At 39.8% G+C, this 27276-nt stretch overlaps 1 protein-coding gene across 3 annotated transcripts in view; it reads left to right on the forward strand.

Moving 5' to 3' along the window:
* The window catches only part of LOC311020485 (LIM domain-binding protein 3-like), a 95070-nt gene that overhangs the window by 39040 nt on the left and 28754 nt on the right, over nt 1–27276 (forward strand). For all 3 annotated transcript variants that reach the window (XM_084020531.1, XM_084020532.1, XM_084020533.1), the window contains exon 2: nt 13551–13760. In XM_084020531.1, the coding sequence (XP_083876657.1) occupies nt 13665–13760 (96 nt within the window). In that variant the 5' untranslated portion in view covers nt 13551–13664. The remainder of the gene's footprint in view (nt 1–13550; nt 13761–27276) is intronic.

Below are 27276 nucleotides of genomic sequence, written 5' to 3' on the forward strand. Positions count from 1 at the left end.
ATATCTTCTATCCAAATTCACCATCTCCTTCTTGCTCAATTATTGAATTTGGATACTTTTAATTTTGTGCTGAAGATAGGTGTACATACTTGACATAATCATTTCAGTCAGTGAGGCACCGCTGGGATTTGAACCCAGGATCTCCTGTTTACTAGACAGGTGCTTTAACCAACTAAGCCACAGCGCCTCTGTGAGAGCAATTTTCTCTGATGTTTCAATTGTTACTTTCTTCTAGTTGGTCCAAACTGTAGATGTTCCTGGGGTGTTTTATACGAGAAGAGAACAGCAAGCGGTGCTGCTGGGATTTGAACCCGTGACCTCCTGTTCATTAGAAACTGGAGTTCACTAAGCTTTGAATTTACGAATAATGTGACAAAATTAACATAATGAAATTCTGCAGGGATTTGAATTCAGGAACTGCTCTTGACAAGACAGGCAGCCCAACCCACTATAATCATTTCTCAACATTCCAATTTCATCAGCTCCATTGTGCTCAATGAATTTTGTGCAGGAGATAGGTGTACATAACTGACATAATCATTTAAGTCAGTGAGGCACTGCTGGGATTTGAACCCAGGATCTCCTGTTTACTAGACAAGTGCTTTAACCAACTAAGCCACAGCGCCTCTGTGAGATGAACTTTCTCTGATGTTTCAATTGTTACTTTTTCTAGTTGGTCCAAACTGTTAATATCACTTCAATTGACTCAAATTGTTTTTGGTTCAAAATGAAGAAAGAATATTTAAAGAAAAATATTCAGTAAGCAAGTATCTTTGAGACACATGGTGGGTAAATAATGTCACGAAATTAACTGTTATTGAAATGCTGCAGGGATTTGAACTCAGGAATTGCTGTTGACAAGACAGACCCATTATAAACATACATTTTCATTTCAATTTCATCACCTGGCTTCTTCTCTCTGAGTTCAGGATGTTTCCGCTTTTCCATGGTAGACAAGCGTCATGTATTTGACATAAACACAGCGGACAGCAAGGCACCACTGGGATTCGAACCCAGGATCTCCTGTTTACAAGACAGGTGCTTTAACCAACTAGCCACAGTGCCTCTGTGGGACATACTTTCTCTGAGAAAATTGAATTTACTAAGCCTTAAATTTACTAATATGTGACAAAATTAACATAATGAAATTCTGCAGGGATTTGAACCCAGGAACTCCTGTTGACAAGGCAGGCAGCCCAACCCAGTATAATAATTTATCTTAATTTGAGTTTCATCACCTCCATTGCGCTCAATGAATTATGGATATTTTGTGGAGGAGATATGTGTACACGCTTGACATATTGATTTCAGTCAGTGAGGCACCGCTGGGATTTGAACCCAGGATCTCCTGTTTACGAGACAGGTGCGTTAACCAACTAAGCCACAGTGCCTCTGTGGGACCTACTTTCTCTGAGAAACATGAATTTACTAAGCCTTAAATTTACTACTAAAGTGACAAAATTAATAGGTTAATGAAATTCTGCAGGGATTTGAAGTCAGGAACTCCTGTTGACAAGACGGAAATTTCAAACCACTGTAAAATATGTCTTCTATCCAAATTCACCACCTCCATCTTGCTCAATTATTGAATATGGATCCTTTTTACATTTTGTGCGGAAGATAGGTGTACATACTTGACATAATCATTCCAGTCAGTGAGGCACCGCTGGGATTTGAACCCAGAATCTCCTGTTTACTAGACAGGTGCTTTAACCAACTAAGCCACAGCGCCTCTGTGAGAGCTATTTTCTCTGATGTTTCAAATGTTACTTTCTTCTAGTTGGTCCAAACTGTAGATGTTCCTGGGGTGTTTTATACGAGAAGAGAACAGCAAGCGGTGTTGCTGGGATTTGAACCCGTGACCTCCTGTTCATTAGAAACTGGAGTTCACTAAGCTTTGAATTTGCGAATAATGTGACAAAATTAACATAATGAAATTCTGCAGGGATTTGAATTCAGGAACTGCTCTTGACAAGACAGGCAGCCCAACCCACTATAATCATTTCTCAACATTCCAATTTCATCAGCTCCATTGTGCTCAATGAATTTTGTGCAGGAGATAGGTGTACATACCTGACATAATCATTTCAGTCAGTGAGGCACTGCTGGGATTTGAACCCAGGATCTCCTGTTTACTAGACAGGTGCTTTAACCAACTAAGCCACAGCGCCTCTGTGAGATGAACGTTCTCTGATGTTTCAATTGTTACTTTTTCTAGTTGGTCCAAACTGTTAATATCACTTCAATTGACTCAAATTGTTTTTGGTTCAAAATGAAGAAAGAATATTTAAAGAAAAATATTCAGTAAGCAAGTATCTTTGAGACACATGGTGGGTAAATAATGTCACGAAATTAACTGTTATTGAAATGCTGCAGGGATTTGAACTCAGGAATTGCTGTTGACAAGACAGACCTATTATAAACATACATTTTCATTTCAATTTCATCACTTGGCTTCTTCTCTCTGAGTTCAGGATGTTTCCGCTTTTCCATGGTAGACAAGCGTCATGTATTTGACATAAACACAGCAGACAGCAAGGCACCACTGGGATTTGAACCCAGGATCTCCTGTTTACAAGACAGGTGCTTTAACCAACTAAGCCACAGTGCCTCTGTGGGACCTACTTTCTCTGAGAAAATTGAATTTACTAAGCCTTAAATTTACTAATATGTGACAAAATTAACATAATGGAATTCTGCAGGGATTTGAACACAGGAACTCCTGTTGACAAGGCAGGCAGCCCAACCCAGCATAATCATTTATCTTAATTTGAGTTTCATCACCTCCATTGTGCTCAATGAATTACGGATATTTTGTGCAAGAGATATGTGTACACACTTGACATACTCATTTCAGTCAGTGTGGCACCGCTGGGATTTGAACTCAGGATCTCCTGTTTACGAGACAGGTGCGTTAACCAACTAAGCCACAGTGCCTCTGTGGGACCTACTTTCACTGAGAACTTTGAATTTACTAAGCCTTAAATTTACTACTAAAGTGACAAAATTAATAGGTTAATGAAATTCTGCAGGGATTTGAAGTCAGGAACTCCTGTTGACAAAACAGAAATTTCAAACCACTGTAAAATATATCTTCTATCCAAATTCACCATCTCCTTCTTGCTCAATTATTGAATTTGGATACTTTTAATTTTGTGCTGAAGATAGGTGTACATACTTGACATAATCATTTCAGTCAGTGAGGCACCGCTGGGATTTGAACCCAGGATCTCCTGTTTACTAGACAGGTGCTTTAACCAACTAAGCCACAGCGCCTCTGTGAGAGCAATTTTCTCTGATGTTTCAATTGTTACTTTCTTCTAGTTGGTCCAAACTGTAGATGTTCCTGGGGTGTTTTATACGAGAAGAGAACAGCAAGCGGTGCTGCTGGGATTTGAACCCGTGACCTCCTGTTCATTAGAAACTGGAGTTCACTAAGCTTTGAATTTACGAATAATGTGACAAAATTAACATAATAAAATTCTGCAGGGATTTGAATTCAGGAACTGCTCTTGACAAGACAGGCAGCCCAACCCACTATAATCATTTCTCAACATTCCAATTTCATCAGCTCCATTGTGCTCAATGAATTTTGTGCAGGAGATAGGTGTACATAACTGACATAATCATTTAAGTCAGTGAGGCACTGCTGGGATTTGAACCCAGGATCTCCTGTTTACTAGACAAGTGCTTTAACCAACTAAGCCACAGCGCCTCTGTGAGATGAACTTTCTCTGATGTTTCAATTGTTACTTTTTCTAGTTGGTCCAAACTGTTAATATCACTTCAATTGACTCAAATTGTTTTTGGTTCAAAATGAAGAAAGAATATTTAAAGAAAAATATTCAGTAAGCAAGTATCTTTGAGACACATGGTGGGTAAATAATGTCACGAAATTAACTGTTATTGAAATGCTGCAGGGATTTGAACTCAGGAATTGCTGTTGACAAGACAGACCCATTATAAACATACATTTTCATTTCAATTTCATCACCTGGCTTCTTCTCTCTGAGGTCAGGATGTTTCCGCTTTTCCATGGTAGACAAGCGTCATGTATTTGACATAAACACAGCGGACAGCAAGGCACCACTGGGATTCGAACCCAGGATCTCCTGTTTACAAGACAGGTGCTTTAACCAACTAGCCACAGTGCCTCTGTGGGACATACTTTCTCTGAGAAAATTGAATTTACTAAGCCTTAAATTTACTAATATGTGACAAAATTAACATAATGAAATTCTGCAGGGATTTGAACCCAGGAACTCCTGTTGACAAGGCAGGCAGCCCAACCCAGTATAATAATTTATCTTAATTTGAGTTTCATCACCTCCATTGCGCTCAATGAATTATGGATATTTTGTGGAGGAGATATGTGTACACGCTTGACATATTGATTTCAGTCAGTGAGGCACCGCTGGGATTTGAACCCAGGATCTCCTGTTTACGAGACAGGTGCGTTAACCAACTAAGCCACAGTGCCTCTGTGGGACCTACTTTCTCTGAGAAACATGAATTTACTAAGCCTTAAATTTACTACTAAAGTGACAAAATTAATAGGTTAATGAAATTCTGCAGGGATTTGAAGTCAGGAACTCCTGTTGACAAGACGGAAATTTCAAACCACTGTAAAATATGTCTTCTATCCAAATTCACCACCTCCATCTTGCTCAATTATTGAATATGGATCCTTTTTACATTTTGTGCGGAAGATAGGTGTACATACTTGACATAATCATTCCAGTCAGTGAGGCACCGCTGGGATTTGAACCCAGAATCTCCTGTTTACTAGACAGGTGCTTTAACCAACTAAGCCACAGCGCCTCTGTGAGAGCTATTTTCTCTGATGTTTCAAATGTTACTTTCTTCTAGTTGGTCCAAACTGTAGATGTTCCTGGGGTGTTTTATACGAGAAGAGAACAGCAAGCGGTGTTGCTGGGATTTGAACCCGTGACCTCCTGTTCATTAGAAACTGGAGTTCACTAAGCTTTGAATTTGCGAATAATGTGACAAAATTAACATAATGAAATTCTGCAGGGATTTGAATTCAGGAACTGCTCTTGACAAGACAGGCAGCCCAACCCACTATAATCATTTCTCAACATTCCAATTTCATCAGCTCCATTGTGCTCAATGAATTTTGTGCAGGAGATAGGTGTACATACCTGACATAATCATTTCAGTCAGTGAGGCACTGCTGGGATTTGAACCCAGGATCTCCTGTTTACTAGACAGGTGCTTTAACCAACTAAGCCACAGCGCCTCTGTGAGATGAACGTTCTCTGATGTTTCAATTGTTACTTTTTCTAGTTGGTCCAAACTGTTAATATCACTTCAATTGACTCAAATTGTTTTTGGTTCAAAATGAAGAAAGAATATTTAAAGAAAAATATTCAGTAAGCAAGTATCTTTGAGACACATGGTGGGTAAATAATGTCACGAAATTAACTGTTATTGAAATGCTGCAGGGATTTGAACTCAGGAATTGCTGTTGACAAGACAGACCCATTATAAACATACATTTTCATTTCAATTTCATCACTTGGCTTCTTCTCTCTGAGTTCAGGATGTTTCCGCTTTTCCATGGTAGACAAGCGTCATGTATTTGACATAAACACAGCAGACAGCAAGGCACCACTGGGATTCGAACCCAGGATCTCCTGTTTACAAGACAGGTGTTTTAACCAACTAAGCCACAGTGCCTCTGTGGGACCTACTTTCTCTGAGAAAATTGAATTTACTAAGCCTTAAATTTACTAATATGTGACAAAATTAACATAATGAAATTCTGCAGGGATTTGAACCCAGGAACTCCTGTTGACAAGGCAGGCAGCCCAACCCAGTATACTCATTTATCTTAATTTGAGTTTCATCACCTCCATTGTGCTCAATGAATTATGGATATTTTGTGGAGGAGATATGTGTACACGCTTGACATATTCATTTCAGTCAGTGAGGCACCGCTGGGATTTGAACCCAGAATGTCCTGTTTACGAGACAGGTGCTTTAACCAACTAAGCCACAGTGCCTCTGTGGGACCTATTTCCTCTGAGAAACATGAATTTACTAAGCCTTAAATTTACTACTAAAGTGACAAAATTAATAGGTTAATGGAATTCTGCAGGGATTTGAATCAGGAACTCCTGTTGACAAGACAGAAATTTCAAACCACTGTAAAATATGTCTACTATCCAAATTCACCACCTCCGTCTTGCTCAATTATTGAATTTGGATACTTTTCATTTTGTGCGGAAGATAGGTGTACATACTTGACGTAATCATTTCAGTCAGTGAGGCACCGCTGGGATTTGAACCCAGGATCTCCTGTTTACTAGACAGGTGCTTTAACCAACTAAGCCACAGCGCCTCTGTGAGAGCAATTTTCTCTGATGTTTCAATTGTTACTTTCTTCTAGTTGGTCCAAACTGTAGATGTTCCTGGGGTGTTTTATACGAGAAGAGAACAGCAAGCGGTGCTGCTGGGATTTGAACCTGTGACCTCCTGTTCATTAGAAACTGGAGTTCACTAAGCTTTGAATTTGCGAATAATGTGACAAAATTAACATAATGAAATTCTGCAGGGATTTGAATTCAGGAACTGCTCTTGACAAGACAGGCAGCCCAACCCACTATAATCATTTCTCAACATTCCAATTTCATCAGTTCAATTGTGCTCAATGAATTTTGTGCAGGAGATAGGTGTACATACCTGACATAATCATTTCAGTCAGTTAGGCACTGCTGGGATTTGAAGCCAGGATCTCCTGTTTACTAGACAGGTGCTTTAACCAACTAAGCCACAGCGCCTCTGTGAGATGAACTTTCTCTGATGTTTCAATTGTTACTTTTTCTAATTGGTCCAAACTGTTAATATCACTTCAATTGACTCAAATTGTTTTTGGTTCAAAATGAAGAAAGAATATTTAAAGAAAAATATTCAGTAAGCAAGTATCTTTGAGACACATGGTGGGTAAATAATGTCACGAAATTAACTGTTATTGAAATGCTGCAGGGATTTGAACTCAGGAATTGCTGTTGACAAGACAGACCCATTATAAAAACACATTTTCATTTCAATTTCATCACCTGGCTTCTTCTCTCTGAGTTCAGGATGTTTCTGCTTTTCCATGGTAGACAAGCGTCATGTATTTGACATAAACACAGCAGACAGCAAGGCACCACTGGGATTCGAACGCAGAATCTCCTGTTTACAAGACAGGTGCTTTAACCAACTAAGCCACAGTGCCTCTGTGGGACCTACTTTCACTGAGAACTTTGAATTTACTAAGCCTTAAATTTACTACTAAAGTGACAAAATTAATAGGTTAATGAAATTCTGCAGGGATTTGAAGTCAGGAACTCCTGTTGACAAAACAGAAATTTCAAACCACTGTAAAATATGTCTTCTATTCAAATTCACCATCTCGATCTCCATCTTGCTCAATTATTGAATTTGGATACTTTTAATTTTGTGCTGAAGATAGGTGTACATACTTGACATAATCATTTCAGTCAGTGAGGCACCGATGGGATTTGAACCCAGGATCTCCTGTTTACTAGACAGGTGCTTTAACCAACTAAGCCACAGCGCCTCTGTGAGTGCAATTTTCTCTGATGTTTCAATTGTTACTTTCTTCTAGTTGGTCCAAACAGTAGATGTTCCTGGGGTGTTTTATACGAGAAGAGAACAGCAAGCGGTGCTGCTGGGATTTGAACCCGTGACCTCCTGTTCATTAGAAACTGGAGTTCACTAAGCTTTGAATTTGCGAATAATGTGACAAAATTAACATAATGAAATTCTGCAGGGATTTGAATTCAGGAACTGCTCTTGACAAGACAGGCAGCCCAACCCACTATAATCATTTCTCAACATTCCAATTTCATCAGTTCAATTGTGCTCAATGAATTTTGTGCAGGAGATAGGTGTACATACCTGACATAATCATTTCAGTCAGTTAGGCACTGCTGGGATTTGAAGCCAGGATCTCCTGTTTACTAGACAGGTGCTTTAACCAACTAAGCCACAGCGCCTCTGTGAGAAAAATTTTCTCTGATGTTTCAATTGTTACTTTCTTCTAGTTGGTCCAAACTGTAGATGTTCCTGGGGTGTTTTATACGAGAAGAGAACGCAAGCGGTGCTGCTGGGATTTGAACCCGTGACCTCCTGTTCATTAGAACCTGGAGTTCACTAAGCTATGCATTTACGAATAATGTGACAAAATTAACATAATTAATTCTGCAGGGATTTGAATTCAGGAACTGCTCTTGACAAGACAGGCAGCCCAACCCACTATAATCATTTCTCAACATTACAGTTTCATCAGCTCCATTGTACTCAAAAATATGTACGGTAAAATATGTCTTCTATTCAAATTCACCATCTCCATCTTGCTCAATTATTGAATTTGGATACTTTTAATTTTGTGCTGAAGATAGGTGTACATACCTGACGTAATCATTTCAGTCAGTGAGGCACTGCTGGGATTTGAACCCAGGATCTCCTGTTTACTAGACAGGCGCTTTAACCAACTAAGCCACAGCACCTCTGTGAGATCAATTTTCTCTGATGTTTCAATTGTTACTTTTTCTAGTTGGGCCAAACTGTTCATTTTACTTCAATCGACCCAAATTGTTACTTTGGTTCAAAATGAAGAAAGAATATTTAAAGAAAAATATTCAGTAAGCAAGTATCTTTGTGACAGATTGTGGGTAAATAATATCACGAAATTAAATATTGAAATGCTGCAGGGATTTGAAGTCAGGAACTCCTGTTGACAAGACAGGCAGCCCAACCCACTATAAACATACATTTTCATTCCAATTTCAACACCTGGCTTTTGCTCTATGAGTTCAGAATGTTTCCCCTTTTCCATGGTAGACAAGTGTGATGTATTTGACATAAACACGGCAGACAGCAAGGATTTTTATAAATACAAAGAAATATATATTTTTTTTAAATATCGTCATATATTGTTTTATAGGTAAACAACTTAGCCGGGGATGTGATCCAAAAGGGTTAAAAAAGGCATTTTTCATTTCAGTTTTAATTTTAATTTGTGCTTCTGTTATCATTGCAGGTGGGAGCTTTCTTTAGGAAACATCCTGTCGGTTAACAGTTAATTGGTTAACAAGGGTCGGTTGTCGGTCAGAAGTGATGAGCACCCTCATGCATGGGTAATAATAATCTCATGATAAAATATGTAACTTTCATACTGAAGTTCAAGTGTGAACAACAATAAAACTCTTTTGGGGTTAGCAGGAACATCTTCACTACATTGTACAACTCCTTCATCGAGAGTATAATAACCTTCTGGTTCCACTCTCACACAGTTCAAAACAGGAAGAGCCTCCAGAGAACAGTAAAAACCTTAAATCATTGCCCACCTGCTCCGGTCCCTGACCTCGCTGCATGACCAACAAACCCTTCAGAAGGCCCACTCCGTCCTACAGGACCATGTCGCACACGGGGCCTTTGCATGGCAGCCCTCTGGCGGGCGTCTGCCCAGCCGCCTCCTCCTCTTCCCTCGCCAATTAGCCTCCATACGTGTACGCACACACACAAATACACACACAGTGGTCGGCCACCACGGGGTGTAAATTTAGACTGCAAGTATTATTTCTACTTCATGTCGCTTTGGAGGTTTAAGTTTAGAAAAGAGCTCATAGAGAGCAGTGAGCAGAGGCAAAACCATTCACAGCTACATGAGGAGGGTGTCAAATAGTGTGTGTGTGTGTGTGTGTGTGTGTGTGTGTGTGTGTGTGTGTGTGTGTGTGTGTGTGTGTGTGTGTGTGTGTGTGTGTGTGTGATTGTGTGTGTGTTCGTGTGTGTGTGTGGGGGGGGGTCTGATAGTGGATCTCTCTCAGCATTAACATAACTGACCTCAGAGGACTTGTGAATAGTTTGTCATTTTTAACAGATTCTTAATTGAGCTTCCTTGTTAAGCTAAAGGTCTCTCTCTCTCTGTGTGTGTGTGTGTGTGTGTGTGTGTGTGTGTGTGTGTGTGTGTTCGTGTGTGTGTTTGTGTGTGTGTGTTTGTGTGTGTGTGTGTGTGGGGGGGGGGGGGGGGGGGGGGGTCTGATAGTGGATCTCTCTCAGCATTGATACCATTACTGACCTCAGAGGACTTGTGAATAGTTTGTCATTTAAAACAGATTCTTAATTGAGCTTCCTTGTTAAGCTAAAGTGTGTGTGTGTGTGTGTGTGTGTGTGTGTGTGTGTGTTGCTATTTCTTTTTTTTTTTTTCACCAAAATAACCACAGATATACGACTAGGCATTAGAAAATGGACGAAGTTTATGTTGTTTCATAACGGGTAATCAGAGCACAGAAGCTCAAGTTTATTGTGTGTCATAACATATCGAGTGGTGGAGTGAGTTTTGTTTCTATGACAACAAGATCTTGACAGCATATCACCACTCCAATGTCTGCTGTATGATAGACAAGCATGTTCTTTTTCTAATCTATGTTTGACATTGTTTTCTCACCAACCGGAGGATGTTTAGCCTTGGATGAGAACAAGGAGGAGGATGTGGGTGCATGACGCCAATACGACGTGCCCCTCTGAAATTAAGTGGACTAGAAGTATAAATTACCCTAAAATTGAAATACCCAAGTAAAGTAAAAGTACCTCAAAATTTTGCTGAACTTGAGTTTTGCATCAGCAAAAGTAGCAATGCACCTACAAAAGAAAAGCACAGCGAGCTAACATGGAACTACATGCAGCTAATGATTTAGTTTGTCAATGTCTTTTTGTTGAGTAACACTGAACGTGAACTTCTTTGAACCCCAAAATCCTTTTTGAGAAACACATCGGTCCATTGCACCCTGGGAAAGCTCCTACCATTAGATTCCTCCCTGTGACAAAGGCGTCTAAACTTAACCTGTGATATAACAGGCTGAGCAGATCAGGCTGCTCTGGGATCAGCCTGTCAGTCTCTGCAGAGCAGCTGAGTGCCCCCCTACAGAGACTTACATTCATGGACAGAATCACGTTGCAGGCTTTGTAACTCATATTTAGATAATTGTACATGTCAGTATTGTTAAATGATTTGCCAGCCCAGCAGTGACACCTGTTTAGTCAGGTTGCAGATGTGGACTTGACCTTTGACACTGTGTCTTTTACTGTGAAAGGGGTCTCTTCTATTAGAGACTAGCTGGTGAACATAGTGGAGCATTGAGCAGCTGAAGAGACAGATATCTCCACTCAGGAGTTTATAGAGCACAAAAAACGAGCCAAAAAGAGGAAGAACATTGGACTTACGTTCATCAGGTGAACACAGACACAAGACACAAAGAACATGTTGCACAGTAACTAAGAAATAAGCAGCTGTTTGCTAATAAGTTCAACATATCAACTCAAACGGTGATAAGATTCTCAACAGTGTTCCACACTGAAAATGATTACAGTTTTTATTTATTGTCATCTTTGATATATTGCATGTGTCAAAAAATATTATAATTATTTTAGGTGAAAAACAATATCCACTTTTGTCTTTGAAGTAATAGTTACAGGCTTGGTTTAGTTTAGACACAGGACAACACCAACAAAAGAAAACAGAACAATTATGAAGGTTATGGGAGGTGTCGTCGTATGTCGGTTAAAAAAACAGAAGTGTGTGTGTGTGTGTGTGTGTGTGTGTGAATTCTCACCTGTTGTTAGCGCCTGCCAAAATAAAAGACCCATTACCCCGACATACATCTGTTACTCTACACAGAAGTGTTTCTTGTTTGAATGTTGTCATCACTACTGATGAAGAAGTCAAACTTGAATTACTCATGAGGACATAATGTTCAGGTCAGACACCTATCCTGTTGTTTAAAGGCCTGGTGATATTCTTCACTCTAGGCATACTTCCTCCACAGAGCTTCATTGTTGTCCCAAAACTATTAAAAACACATCATTGAGCCACACTGTTGACCTGGACGACATGTTCCTTCATTTCCGTGAACACACACATGGTAGTTTAATCTGACTCAATCCCACGTACGCCATCACGCTGCCACAAATACTGACTAAAGTGCCAAATGTGGATTAATCCGCCGCTGAAAGTAGTCCCCAACCACTGCACTACTTCCTCCTGTTTGTTTGATTAAAAAAAAAAAAGAATATATATATATAGTGGCCAGCTGTTTGGAAAATGACAGAAAACATAAAACTATGTATTTGTATAAAGCTTTACCAATGGGCTTGGAACTGAGCCACAGACAGGAAGTCAGACAGTATTGACAGACAGACTAACGGACATTGGTTTGACAGAAAATAATCTGCAACGATATAGATATTTGATAATAGTTTCAGTCATTATTCCAGCAAAATATTCTCTGATTTTGCTGCTTTTCTTTGAAATACATGATATAAAAAGGTCCAAACTATTGGATGGCCATTTTTACAAATTCCTGATGTTATAAAAACAAAGCAATGAATCAATTACTTGAGAAAATAAAGGATCTGCAGATAATTTGTTGCATCAAATTAATTTATTTTAACACATTTTTTTAGATTTACCATCTCTTTTCCAAAAAGGTCCTGGTCAAGACGATGGCGTAACAGTTTCACGCATAAAAGCCTAAAAAATAGTTTGTACATTTAAAAGCTATTTAAGGATATTATATTGCAGGTTCTAGTAATGACTTACATAACTTTTTCACTTGATCAATGTTGCAGCCACTGATAGTTTGGGGAGTCAGAATGTAGATATCGAGGCAGTTTGTGTAATGTGGCCGTATACAGTTAATATATAAAGTAAATCTGATGATAAAGCAAGGAACCTCTGTCTGTCTGTCTGTCTGACTGTCTGCCTGTGTGTCTGTCTGTCTGCCTGTGTGTTCTTTACATATCTCTAGAACCGCTCATCTAACCTATTTCACTAACAGCTTCCCAAACAACGCTGTTAGCAGTACTACCAGCAGACCAGCGGTAGGCCCATTCTCAGTTAAATGTTTCAGTCACAGTGTTCACTGACCAGTAGAGCAGGTTGTGGTTCGATGCCTTGCTGTAGGGAACTCCAGCATTGATATACGGGGGGCTCATCTTAATAACCCGTCTGCTGCTGACCTTTCAGCTATCGGAGCCACTTAAGTTGTGGCCTTTTGGTTTCGATTTTATCACCTAGAAGATAATGACAGTTCCCTGGCATCTCCCCTGATTGGGTCCGAGGGAGACCCCGAGCATAACAGGGTGAGGGGGGGTCGAGAAGAATCGGCTGGGTCTATATTAGCCCCGGTGAATCACGGCGAGCCTGGCATACCGGGTGTCCCCTTTCACACCATATAAGTCCACCCCCCCTCCTTTTCCCTTCTACCCCCCCTGCCCCTGCCTCACCCTGCATCACCCTCCACCCCCCACAATGCAACAGTGATAACTCTGGCTATTCTTAGGCTGTCACTTCAGCTCCTCTGAGCAGGCAAGTCCTCTTCTGTCTCCTCTCTCAGGTTCTTCTTTCTTTCTGTTACAGTTTTGGTTTGTGCACTTGTACACATTTCTTACATTTCATTTTCAGGTTTGTTTCATCATCATTTCACCTGTTTGATCTTTGTTTCTCTGTTTCCTTTCAGAGGCTATTTGACGCCATCCCTTCCTGCCATCCCTCCAGCAGCTGTGGGGTTTTCAAGAAACGTTGGTTTAATCTCTGTCATCCATTTCGGAGGCTCTTTTAGTTGCCTGGAAGAATGAGCACCTACACCGTGTCGCTGCCCGGACCTGGCCCCTGGGGCTTCAGGCTGCAGGGGGGGAAGGACTTCAACATGCCCCTGACCATCTCCAGGGTAAGAAACTGATTTTAAATTATGTTTTAAGTTTGGGATCTTCTTCTTCAACTCCTCCATCGGCAAAAACACCTGAGTTCAGCCTGTTTGTCTGCTTTCTCTGTTTGGCCTCAGTTTGCTTGAAGGACGTGTTTCTTTTCTGAAAGTCACGGACGTAAGAGTCCTGGAAGTCTTATTTTCTTAAAACAAGTGAAAGAAGTCTGTTGATGCAGTAAGAAGACCTCAACCAGGCCTAATGAAGATATGCTCATTTGAGGAACTTCTATCTATTTCCTATATGTGTCTTGAAACCTAAAAGATCAAGGCGGGGCCTCCTGGTGGTCGAAGGAGTTAGGACGCTCGTCATGTCATCAAAATGTCACCGGTTGGAGTTTTGCAGGAGACGTTTGATGCATGTCCTCATTTCTTGTCATCGCTCTTCTGTCCACTATCAAATTCAAATGCCCCTCTAAATACTTCAAAGAAAGATTAAGGCAGCTTTACATGTATAGCACATTTAGAATGATTGAAAGTGCTTTACATAGGATGAGGAAATGCCTTAGAACAACAGAGTGTGGCAGGTTGCTGCACTGAAACTAATATTTAGTCACTTGTTTTAGGAAAATAAAGGTTAATAAAGGGTTTTATTCAATAAATTATTGCAAATCAATGGCTGAATAGAAAGGAATAAACACAGGCAACACTCTAAACAATATTGTATGCTTTGAAAAACAGTGGTATAGTCCTTTGAATTTGCTTTGGGAACCTGAAACTGCAGTTTTTCTGTCACTTGCTTCCTGTTTCATGTTGCTTGTTTGTTTCTGGCCCTGATAAATGGTTTTGATGATACAGTGTGATTTGCGGATGATTCAGAATGAGTCAAAATGACGCCTGTCAGGGCGAGATCCGCAAACGGTGACGGCTGCCAGGATTTGTCAGGAAGGCCGAAAGCAGAGCCAGAGGCCTAAAACTGGAGCTGGTGTTGGTTTCACAGCCTGGTCTCTCTGAATAGAGCAGAGACTGAGAGAGAAAACACTCCTTTCACCTCTCCTCTCTGATTCTGCTGCGTGGTTTGTGAGGAATAATCCTGTAATCCTTGACCTTTTGACCTTCTCTCTATCAGCTGCTTGTTGGTGATTCAGGCGTTCTCAGGGTAACAGAGGCATGCATTTTCATTACTCTTCTGATTCATTCAACATCTTCTTGCTGTTGTTGGGTAGCTTGTGACCAGCCAGCATCTGCAGATTTGTGCAGAAGGTGGAAGTTTTGTGTTAATTGGGAAGATCTGGAGCTCTTCAAGCTTGATGCAGCTTTTAATAAGGTCTTGCAAGAAAATAGAAAAAGGCCAAATGAGCTTTGGTGGACTGATGCAAAAATGTGTACAGAAAACATTGGAAAGTTGTTGAGCATATGAGACCACTGATTCTCATTTGTTCTGTTTATCAGTTATTGTTTGCTTCTACTCCCTTGACTTAATTCGACAATTTGAAACAAATAAAAGGAAGAAAATACTAAAATGTTTAGTTGTTTGATGTAAAATATTTCACAAAGTGTCCCAACAAATTGTCACAGCCCAAGAGGAATTCATCTGAGTTGCTTGTTTTGACTGACAAATTTTCAGTTTACTATGATAAAACAGACAATAGCAGTAAATTATCATTAATGGAGGAACAGTAGCAAGTGGACATTTGGCATTGTTTGAATAACAGCATAAACATTTCATTATAAAAATAGCTGTCTGACGATTAACTGATCAATGAATTGTGTCAGCTAGACTGAATGATTTAGCCAACAATAATCAATGAAAACTTACACCAAGGCATGAGTTAAGTCTCTTATTTTGAAAGCCAAATGACAGTAGTTTTATTCTTCTTCTGATGCTGGTAGATGAAGCTGAACAGAGACACAGGAAAACGTAAGATATTTGTTGTGATGATTGATTTTTTGCATAAGATGTCTGCTGTAATTGCAGACCCACAGGTTGAGTCGTCCAAAGATTCATCCGTGTAAATTCAATAATGAAGAGGAGAAATATCCTGCATCTGTATTGTGTTTTACAGCCTCCCCTCTGTGTGACACAAGGTTTGGTGTGGGATGTTTGAGTGTGTGCTGTGATCTGCCGACATTCGCTGTCGTCCTTCAGTGAAGGAGACGCATAGATCGACCAGAGTGCAAGAGGGAAAGATGTTTCAAGGTTTGAAGAGGAGCGCTATTTATTCCTGGAACAGTTTTCACTCAGAGAAACAAATCCTCTGAGGGGCCAGATGCATTTGTCTGACGCCCTGTTAGCTGCAGATGTTCTGTATCGGCCCACTTAAACTCACTGTACTGCCCTCACTCCTCCACATCTGCAAAATGTTCACTGTGAACTTTTTTCCTTTTTGGGTATAAAAAAATAAATGACAAAAAAAGGTAAACACAAAACTGTCAGTATGTATGATGAAAACAGATGATTTTTAAGTGTGCTGTTGGAAATAGTCCCTCAAGTGTAATGCACAGAGTACATTTTTCTTCAGTGTAGTATAATCCAAGTAATCCAGTGACAGTTGTCTGCAGAAATTGAATCGATTGACTGATACCACTACTGGATTCCAATATAGGTCTGACACCGACTCAAATAGCTGGATCAGATGTGGATGACAATTTGCTGATATGTATTGGATACTATTATTTTAATAAATTACAATTCAGTACAGTTAGAAATATGTATTATTTGTTACACTTTGTTTTGCAAATCTAGGAAAGCTTCATTTCAGTCAAGCCTGATGTTGCCCCTACACCATGGAGGCATGAAGGGGGGGGGAGTGCAAACAAACCGTGCCTTCACTTTAGCAGTTGTGTTCATTCAGACGATCTGCAGCCTTGCAGAATGGAAAGGTATTTGACCTTTCTTCCTCCAAATGGGGTCATGTCAGAAAACATTTGAGAACTACTTACACATAAAAGAGTTATCCAAGTCACTTCCACACAGTGAGCTACGTAGCTTAATAATGAAAACACAAGTATCTGATCAGTACTCCATTTCGGCTGATGCCCAAAGCCCAGGTATCTCTACTGATACTGACAAAGTGGGATCGTTGAGTTCGGATCTGCTTATAGATCATTCTGCATACTTGTAATTATGCCAGTTTGCCACAGTCGGATTCAAAACTTAACCTTTGTTTGTAAAGTATGTTGATTTCTTATGTACCTACTGCCAAACAGCATAATATAAAGACGGTTTATCACATACAATATAATTACTCAAGTAAAATTCAAGTACCTCAAAGTACATTAACTAAGCAAATATACTGATCCACCACTATCTACTACTAATCTACTACTGTAACAGATACTGTGACTCAGTTAACGGAAGCAGTAAAACAGTAAACATCTATAAAAGATTGTAACAGTATAGATACGATCTAATCAATCCCACTGATCAGATCAGAGCACATTGTTTTCAGTTGCTGACTTTTGGCTGAACGTCACGCTGAACCGACACAATGACATCCAGCAGCTGTTCTCTCTTACACACACACACACACACACACACACACACAACACACACACACCGACAGCGGTCCCGGTCATTCAGGAACAGCTGACGAGGTGCTTCCCCTCTGTTGTCTCTCTGTCTGGTTCATAGTATTCCATGACATCATCTCATGTCCATGTTGGAAGACAAACCACAGCTGTTTACAGCACAACAGATTTTACTGGTCAGCAAACGTCACATGACAAGGTAATTGCTGAATGGAAGCTTGAACTTTATATCCAAGTACGAGGGTCGACTATCGAGCCGAGGAAAAACATAAATCTAAATTGGCATCCCGACTTCACATTAATGAACCTGGAACCATGAAATCTTTTGTACAAGAATAATGCCATAATCCATCAAAATAGTTTCCAATTAATTTTCCATCAATTAATTGATTAATGGACTAATAGTTTCATCACCACACCCTATGCAGACCCAATTTTTCATTCATTTATTGCACATTTTTTTACATTAAAAAAAATATTTAAAAAAAATGTTTTTATTTTGTTGATTTAAATCAACAAACCTACTCACTTATTATTTTGTTTTATTAGTTTATTAGTTTATTATGTTCTGGAGAGTAGTGGAACAGAATGCCCGTTAGACACATGTAAATGTGCTTTCATTAAAAACGAAAAAGCCAAGCGCGCGCACACACACACACACACACACACACACACACACACACACACACGCACAAAAAAAAATAATGGCACAGACACCTGGGCTTTGTTGGAAAGCATCTCAGTGCGTTGCCATGTGGCGATAATCCGCTGCCAGTATAGAAGCAGACGCCCTTGCTGAATATGGATTTACGCTGCATTTTCTGACACTGCTGGCTTTAATAGCCGTTACCGGAGAGTTTATGGATGGGTGGTGGTTCATTGTCTCCTCAGGTTCAGGGAGCAAAAGGGACTCAGTGGGATTAACGGACAGATGAGGGAGAATCAGCCCCAATCTGTCACTCCATCAGTGTTAACATTTAAAGTTTGAATAGGAGAGTCAGGTTTAATAACATGAATAGATGGATGTAGACAGATTCTGAACAATAGTTAGGTGGATGGTTTGTTTTCTAATGGTTGATAAGATAAGATAACTCGACCAACACTGACTGTATCTCCTAATTAATCCTTAATATAAACCAAAGCTTGATCTATGTTTCTCCTGTGTAACACAGAGCTCCGTTTTTGTCCACAAAGACTCGTGCACCAAATGCGGATTAATATGCCACTGAAAATAGTCCCCAAGAAATGTGATATTTCCTCCATGTTTGTTTTGGGAAATAACTGAGCCTTTTTTGAAAACACAAAACTATGTATTTGTTTTTAAAGATTTACATCTTCAGTGGGAACCAATGGGTTTGAAGCTGAAAGCCAGACACAGATTTACATGCTGTTGGTTTGGGAACAAACATTTGATTTGTTGACAATTATCTAATAATCTCTGCAACTGTGCTGCTTGTAGCTGTCATGAAATATAAAAACTATAAACAATTCCTTATCGACCTAAGCTTACTTTTCACCCATATTTACGTTTATAACAATCCCACTCTGCAGGCATTGGTGTAGTTTGTATTCTTGTAATCGCCGCCTCAGCATGCAGTTGGGTGTCAGTCTGGGCTGCTTAAATACAGTTTTACAGTCCGTATGAAAGCTGAGCTCTCAGTAACTGCACTCCTGCTGTAACACATGGAGCTGACTCAGCTCTCAGTGAGCTCCTCATCCCACTGCATCGTGTTACAGATCAGGGGATCCCGAACAGTTTCACATCAGGGAACCCCAAATAAGATCCAAAACTAATCTGGATTTTGGATCTGGATCACTTCGTAGATTATGTCATCATGCGGCCTGCCATAGAAAGAGAGATTATGCTTGTTTTCAGGCTCTGAAGGCATCTGATCGGGCCTGCCAGTTACAGGCCTAGGGCCACCAGGTGACAAAGGGGTCAAGGGGGGCCCCAACTGGGTCTGTGCGGTGACTGCTAACATTCTGACCACACAAAGACCCAAAATTACTCAAAAGTATGCAATAAACTGACTCAAAACTGCCACTATATGGCAAGGCAATTTTATTTGTATAGCACCTTTCAACAATAGGGCAATTCAAAGTGCTTTACATAAAACATTAACAGCATTCGAGAAAAAAAGATTAACATGACTCCAGAGATGCAAAGTGACTACAAAGATGCACAACTACAGATGCAAAATTAATCCTTTAATCCAAAGTGACCAATGACATGTTTGAGGGTGCACCTTCACCAACGAGCCCTGAAAATTATGTTTTCCAGGTAGTCCGTGGAATAGAAAGTTGAGCGAACATATCTGTTGACAACAGATATGTGGAGGTTTTGTCTCCATGAGGTGCACCTCTCACTGCTCCTACAGCAAGCAAACTTTAAGCAGCGGCATACCGAGGCCTGCAAAGTGGCAGTGAGCGTCTGTGCCTGCTGACAGCCCGAAGGCTGTTTTTAGCCTCTGAAGGTCAGACACACTCATATAGTTCTTATCACTTCTTCTACTGTTACAGGCCTACAGAATCAGTGCTGCCAGGTCGCTGTGTGAGATAGATACCAGATTTACATTTTAAACTTTATGATGACCAGGCTTTAGTAGAGAGGACTCCATCACTGTCATGTAGGTAAAGAATTCCCAATGCTTTTGCCAGAAAACAGTCCACTAGGTTGTGTAGAACTGAGCTTGTATTGAAAACCCAGTGGACATTGTTGAAAAATGGGTGGTGTGTAAACTATTTGTGGGTCAGTGTCGATGGCTCAGAGGGAAAGTAGGCCACTCTGCAGGACAGTGCCTCACATTGTTCAAACTCAGTGAGACAAGCTAGGCTTTAACATGAAGCAACAGAGTTTTATGTCCGATTAAGGCACCACTGGGATTTGAACCCAGGATCTCCTGTTTACTAGACAGGTGCTTTAACCAACTAAGCCACAGCGCTTCGGTGAGAGCAATTTTCTCTGATGTTTCAATTGTTACTTTCTTCTAGTTGGTCCAAACTGTTGATTTCACTTCCATTGACCCAAATTGTTTTTGGTTCAAAATGAAGAAAGAATATTTAAAGAAAAATAGTCAGTAAGCAAGTATCTTTGAGACACATGGTGGGTAAATAATGTCACGAAATTAACTGATATTGAAATTGAGGATGTTTCTGCTTTTCCATGGTAGACAAGTGTCATGTATTTGACATAAACATAGCAGACAGCAAGGCACCACGGGGATTCGAACCCAGAATCTCCTGTTTACAAGACAGGTGCTTTAACCAACTAAGCCACAGTGCCTCTGTGGGGCCTACTTTCTCTGAGAAAATTGAATTCACTAAGCCTCAAATTTACTAATAATGTGACAAAATTAACATAATGAAATTCTGCAGGGATTTGAACTCAGGAACTCCTGTTGAGAAAGCAGGCAGCCCAACCGACTATAATTATTTCTCTTAATTTGAGTTTCATCACCTCCATTGTGCTCAATGAATTTTGGATATTTTGTGCAAGAGATAGGTGTACACGCTTGACATATTCATCTCAACCATTGAGGCACCACTGGGTTTCGAACCAAGGATCTCCTGTTTACGAGACACGTGCTTTAACCAACTAAGCCACAGTGCCTGTGTGGGAACTACTTTCTCTGAGAAAGTTGAATTTACTAAGCCTTAAATTTACTACTCAAGTGACAAAATTAATAGGTTAATGAAATTCTGCAGGGATTTGAAGTCAGGAACTCCTGTTGACAAGACAGAAATTTCAAACCACTATAAAAAATGTCTTCTATCCAAATTCACCACCTCCATCTTGCTCAATTATTGAATTTGGATAATTTTCATTTTGTGCGGAAGATAGGTGTACATACTTGACATAATCTTTTCAGTGAGCGAGGCACCGCTGGGATTTGAACCCAGGATCTCCTGTTTACTAGACAGGTGCTTTAACCAACTAAGCCACAGCGCCTCCGTGAGAGCAACTTTCTCTGATGTTTCAATTGTTACTTTCTTCTAGTTGGTCCAAACTGTAGATGTTCCTGGGGTGTTTCATATGAGAAAAGAACAGCAAGCAGTGCTGCTGGGATTTGAACCCGTGACCTCCTGTTCATTATAAACTTGAATTCACTAAGCTTTGAATTTACTAATAATGTGACAAAATTAACATAATGAAATTCTGCAGGGATTTGAACTCAACCCAGCATAACAGTTCCTCTTCATTCCAGTTTCTTCAGCTCCATTGTGCTCAATTCATTTTGGATATTTTTCGCAGGAGATAGGTGTACACGCTTGACATATTCATTTCCGTCAGTGAGGCACCGCTGGGATTTGAACCCAGGATCTCCTGTTTACTAGACAGGTGCTTTAACCAACTAAGCCACAGCGCCTCTGTGAGATAACCTTTCTCTGATGTTTCAATTGTTCCTTTTTCTAGTTGGTCCAAACTGTTGATTTCACTTCAATTGACCCAAATTGTTTTTGGTTCAAAATGAAGAAAGAATATTTAAAGAAAAATAGTCAGTAAGCAAGTATCTTTGAGACACATGGTGGGTAAATAATGTGACAAAATTAACTGATATTGAAATGCGGGAGGGGTTTGAATTCAGGAATTCCTGTTGACAAGAGAAACCCATTATATACATACATTTTCATTTCAATTTCATCAACAGGCTTCTTCGATATGAGTTCAGGATGTTTCTGCTTTTCCATGGTAGACAAGTGTCATGTATTTGACATAAACATAGCAGACAGCAAGGCACCAGTGGGATTCGAACCCAGGATCTCCTGTTTACAAGACAGGTGCTTTAACCAACTAAGCCAGAGTGCCTGTGTGGGAACTACTTTCTCTGAGAAACTTGAATTTACTAAGCCTTAAATTTACTACTCAAGTGACAAAATTATAGGTTAATGAAATTCTATAATAATACAAAATCTTTTCAGTCAGTGAGGCACCGCTGGGATTTGAACCCAGGATCTCCTGTTTACTAGACAGGTGCTTTAACCAACTAAGCCACAGCGCCTCGATGAGAGCAATTTTCTCTGATGTTTCAATTGTTACTTTCTTCTAGTTGGTCCAAACTGTAGATGTTCCTGGGGTGTTTCATATGAGAAAAGAACAGCAAGCAGTGCTGCTGGGATTTGAACCCGTGACCTCCTGTTCATTATAAACTTGAATTCACTAAGCTTTGAATTTACTAATAATGTGACAAAATTAACATAATGAAATTCTGCAGGGATTTGAACTCAACCCAGCATAACAGTTCCTCTTCATTCCAGTTTCTTCAGCTCCATTGTGCTGAATTAATTTTGGATATTTTGCGCAGGAGATAGGTGTACACGCTTGACATATTCATTTCCGTCAGTGAGGCACCGCTGGGATTTGAACGCAGGATCTCCTGTTTACTAGACAGGTGCTTTAACCAACTAAGCCACAGCACCTCTTTGAGATCACCTTTCTCTGATGTTTCAATTGTTCCTTTTTCTAGTTGGTCCAAACTGTTGATTTCACTTCAATTGACCCAAATTGTTTTTGGTTCAAAATGAAGAAAGAATATTTAAAGAAAAATAGTCAGTAAGCAAGTATCTTTGAGACACATGGTGGGTAAATAATGTGACAAAATTAACTGATATTGAAATGCGGGAGGGGTTTGAATTCAGGAATTCCTGTTGACAAGACAGACCCATTATATACATACATTTTCATTTCAATTTCATCAACAGGCTTCTTCGATATGAGTTCAGGATGTTTCTGCTTTTCCATGGTAGACAAGTGTCATGTATTTGACATAAACATAGCAGACAGCAAGGCACCACTGGGATTCGAACCCAGGATCTCCTGTTTACAAGACAGGTGCTTTAACCAACTAAGCCACGGTGCCTGTGTGGGAACTACTTTCTCTGAGAAACTTGAATTTACTAAGCCTTAAATTTACTACTCAAGTGACAAAATTAATAGGTTAATGAAATTCTGCAGGGATTTGAAGTCAGGAATTCCTGTTGACAAGACAGACCCATTATATACATACATTTTCATTTCAATTTCATCAACAGGCTTCTTCGATATGAGTTCAGGATGTTTCTGCTTTTCCATGGTAGACAAGTGTCATGTATTTGACATAAACATAGCAGACAGCAAGGCACCACTGGGATTCGAACCCAGGATCTCCTGTTTACAAGACAGGTGCTTTAACCAACTAAGCCAGAGTGCCTGTGTGGGAACTACTTTCTCTGAGAAACTTGAATTTACTAAGCCTTAAATTTACTACTCAAGTGACGACAAAATTATAGGTTAATGAAATTCTATAATAATACAAAATCTTTTCAGTCAGTGAGGCACCGCTGGGATTTGAACTCAGGATCTCCTGTTTACTAGACAGGTGCTTTAACCAACTAAGCCACAGCGCCTCGATGAGAGCAATTTTCCCTGATGTTTCAATTGTTACTTTCTTCTAGTTGGTCCAAACTGTAGATGTTCCTGGGGTGTTTCATATGAGAAAAGAACAGCAAGCAGTGCTGCTGGGATTTGAACCCGTGACCTCCTGTTCATTATAAACTTGAATTCACTAAGCTTTGAATTTACTAATAATGTGACAAAATTAACATAATGAAATTCTGCAGGGATTTGAACTCAACCCAGCATAACAGTTCCTCTTCATTCCAGTTTCTTCAGCTCCATTGTGCTGAATTAATTTTGGATATTTTGCGCAGGAGATAGGTGTACACGCTTGACATATTCATTTCCGTCAGTGAGGCACCGCTGGGATTTGAACGCAGGATCTCCTGTTTACTAGACAGGTGCTTTAACCAACTAAGCCACAGCGCCTCTTTGAGATCACCTTTCTCTGATGTTTCAATTGTTCCTTTTTCTAGTTGGTCCAAACTGTTGATTTCACTTCAATTGACCCAAATTGTTTTTGGTTCAAAATGAAGAAAGAATATTTAAAGAAAAATAGTCAGTAAGCAAGTATCTTTGAGACACATGGTGGGTAAATAATGTGACAAAATTAACTGATATTGAAATGCGGGAGGGGTTTGAATTCAGGAATTCCTGTTGACTAGACAGACCCATTATATACATACATTTTCATTTCAATTTCATCAACAGGATTCTTCTCTATGAGTTCAGGATGTTTCTGCTTTTCCATGGTAGACAAGTGTCATGTATTTGACATAAACATAGCAGACAGCAAGGCACCACTGGGATTCGAACCCAGGATCTCCTGTTTACAAGACAGGTGCTTTAACCAACTAAGCCACGGTGCCTGTGTGGGAACTACTTTCTGTGAGAAACTTGAATTTACTAAGCCTTAAATTTACTACTCAAGTGACAAAATTAATAGGTTAATGAAATTCTGCAGGGATTTGAAGTCAGGAATTCCTGTTGACAAGACAGACCCATTATATACATACATTTTCATTTCAATTTCATCAACAGGCTTCTTCGATATGAGTTCAGGATGTTTCTGCTTTTCCATGGTAGACAAGTGTCATGTATTTGACATAAACATAGCAGACAGCAAGGCACCACTGGGATTTGAACCCAGGATCTCCTGTTTACTAGACAGGTGCTTTAACCAACTAAGCCACAGCGCCTCGGTGAGAGCATTTTTCTCTGATGTTTCAATTGTTACTTTCTTCTAGTTGGTCCAAACTGTAGATGTTCCTGGGGTGTTTCATATGAGAAAAGAACAGCAAGCAGTGCTGCTGGGATTTGAACCCGTGACCTCCTGTTCATTATAAACTTGAATTCACTAAGCTTTGAATTTACTAATAATGTGACAAAATTAACATAATGAAATTCTGCAGGGATTTGAACTCAACCCAGCATAACAGTTCCTCTTCATTCCAGTTTCCTCAGCTCCATTGTGCTGAATTAATTTTGGATATTTTGTGCAGGAGATAGGTGTACACGCTTGACATATTCATTTCCGTCAGTGAGGCACCGCTGGGATTTGAACCCAGGATCTCCTGTTTACTAGACAGGTGCTTTAACCAACTAAGCCACAGCGCCTCTGTGAGCTCACCTTTCTCTGATGTTTCAATTGTTCCTTTTTCTAGTTGGTCCAAACTGTTGATTTCACTTCAATTGACCCAAATTGTTTTTGGTTCAAAATGAAGAAAGAATATTTAAAGAAAAATAGTCAGTAAGCAAGTATCTTTGAGACACATGGTGGGTAAATAATGTGACGAAATTAACTGATATTGAAATGCGGGAGGGGTTTGAAGTCAGGAATTCCTGTTGACAAGACAGACCCATTATATACATACATTTTCATTTCAATTTCATCAACAGGCTTCTTCGATATGAGTTCAGGATGTTTCTGCTTTTCCATGGTAGACAAGTGTCATGTATTTGACATAAACATAGCAGACAGCAAGGCACCACTGGGATTCGAACCCAGGATCTCCTGTTTACAAGACAGGTGCTTTAACCAACTAAGCCAGAGTGCCTGTGTGGTAACTACTTTCTCTGAGAAACTTGAATTTACTAAGCCTTAAATTTACTACTCAAGTGACGACAAAATTATAGGTTAATGAAATTCTATAATAATACAAAATCTTTTCAGTCAGTGAGGCACCGCTGGGATTTGAACTCAGGATCTCCTGTTTACTAGACAGGTGCTTTAACCAACTAAGCCACAGCGCCTCGATGAGAGCAATTTTCCCTGATGTTTCAATTGTTACTTTCTTCTAGTTGGTCCAAACTGTAGATGTTCCTGGGGTGTTTCATATGAGAAAAGAACAGCAAGCAGTGCTGCTGGGATTTGAACCCGTGACCTCCTGTTCATTATAAACTTGAATTCACTAAGCTTTGAATTTACTAATAATGTGACAAAATTAACATAATGAAATTCTGCAGGGATTTGAACTCAACCCAGCATAACAGTTCCTCTTCATTCCAGTTTCTTCAGCTCCATTGTGCTGAATTAATTTTGGATATTTTGCGCAGGAGATAGGTGTACACGCTTGACATATTCATTTCCGTCAGTGAGGCACCGCTGGGATTTGAACGCAGGATCTCCTGTTTACTAGACAGGTGCTTTAACCAACTAAGCCACAGCGCCTCTTTGAGATCACCTTTCTCTGATGTTTCAATTGTTCCTTTTTCTAGTTGGTCCAAACTGTTGATTTCACTTCAATTGACCCAAATTGTTTTTGGTTCAAAATGAAGAAAGAATATTTAAAGAAAAATAGTCAGTAAGCAAGTATCTTTGAGACACATGGTGGGTAAATAATGTGACAAAATTAACTGATATTGAAATGCGGGAGGGGTTTGAATTCAGGAATTCCTGTTGACAAGACAGACCCATTATATACATACATTTTCATTTCAATTTCATCAACAGGATTCTTCTCTATGAGTTCAGGATGTTTCTGCTTTTCCATGGTAGACAAGTGTCATGTATTTGACATAAACATAGCAGACAGCAAGGCACCACTGGGATTCGAACCCAGGATCTCCTGTTTACAAGACAGGTGCTTTAACCAACTAAGCCACGGTGCCTGTGTGGGAACTACTTTCTGTGAGAAACTTGAATTTACTAAGCCTTAAATTTACTACTCAAGTGACAAAATTAATAGGTTAATGAAATTCTGCAGGGATTTGAAGTCAGGAATTCCTGTTGACAAGACAGACCCATTATATACATACATTTTCATTTCAATTTCATCAACAGGCTTCTTCGATATGAGTTCAGGATGTTTCTGCTTTTCCATGGTAGACAAGTGTCATGTATTTGACATAAACATAGCAGACAGCAAGGCACCACTGGGATTTGAACCCAGGATCTCCTGTTTACTAGACAGGTGCTTTAACCAACTAAGCCACAGCGCCTCGGTGAGAGCATTTTTCTCTGATGTTTCAATTGTTACTTTCTTCTAGTTGGTCCAAACTGTAGATGTTCCTGGGGTGTTTCATATGAGAAAAGAACAGCAAGCAGTGCTGCTGGGATTTGAACCCGTGACCTCCTGTTCATTATAAACTTGAATTCACTAAGCTTTGAATTTACTAATAATGTGACAAAATTAACAT

The sequence above is a fragment of the Eutrigla gurnardus genome (genome assembly GCF_963514095.1).
Source record: "Eutrigla gurnardus genome assembly, chromosome: 11".
Classification (NCBI taxonomy): Eukaryota; Metazoa; Chordata; class Actinopteri; order Perciformes; family Triglidae; genus Eutrigla; species Eutrigla gurnardus.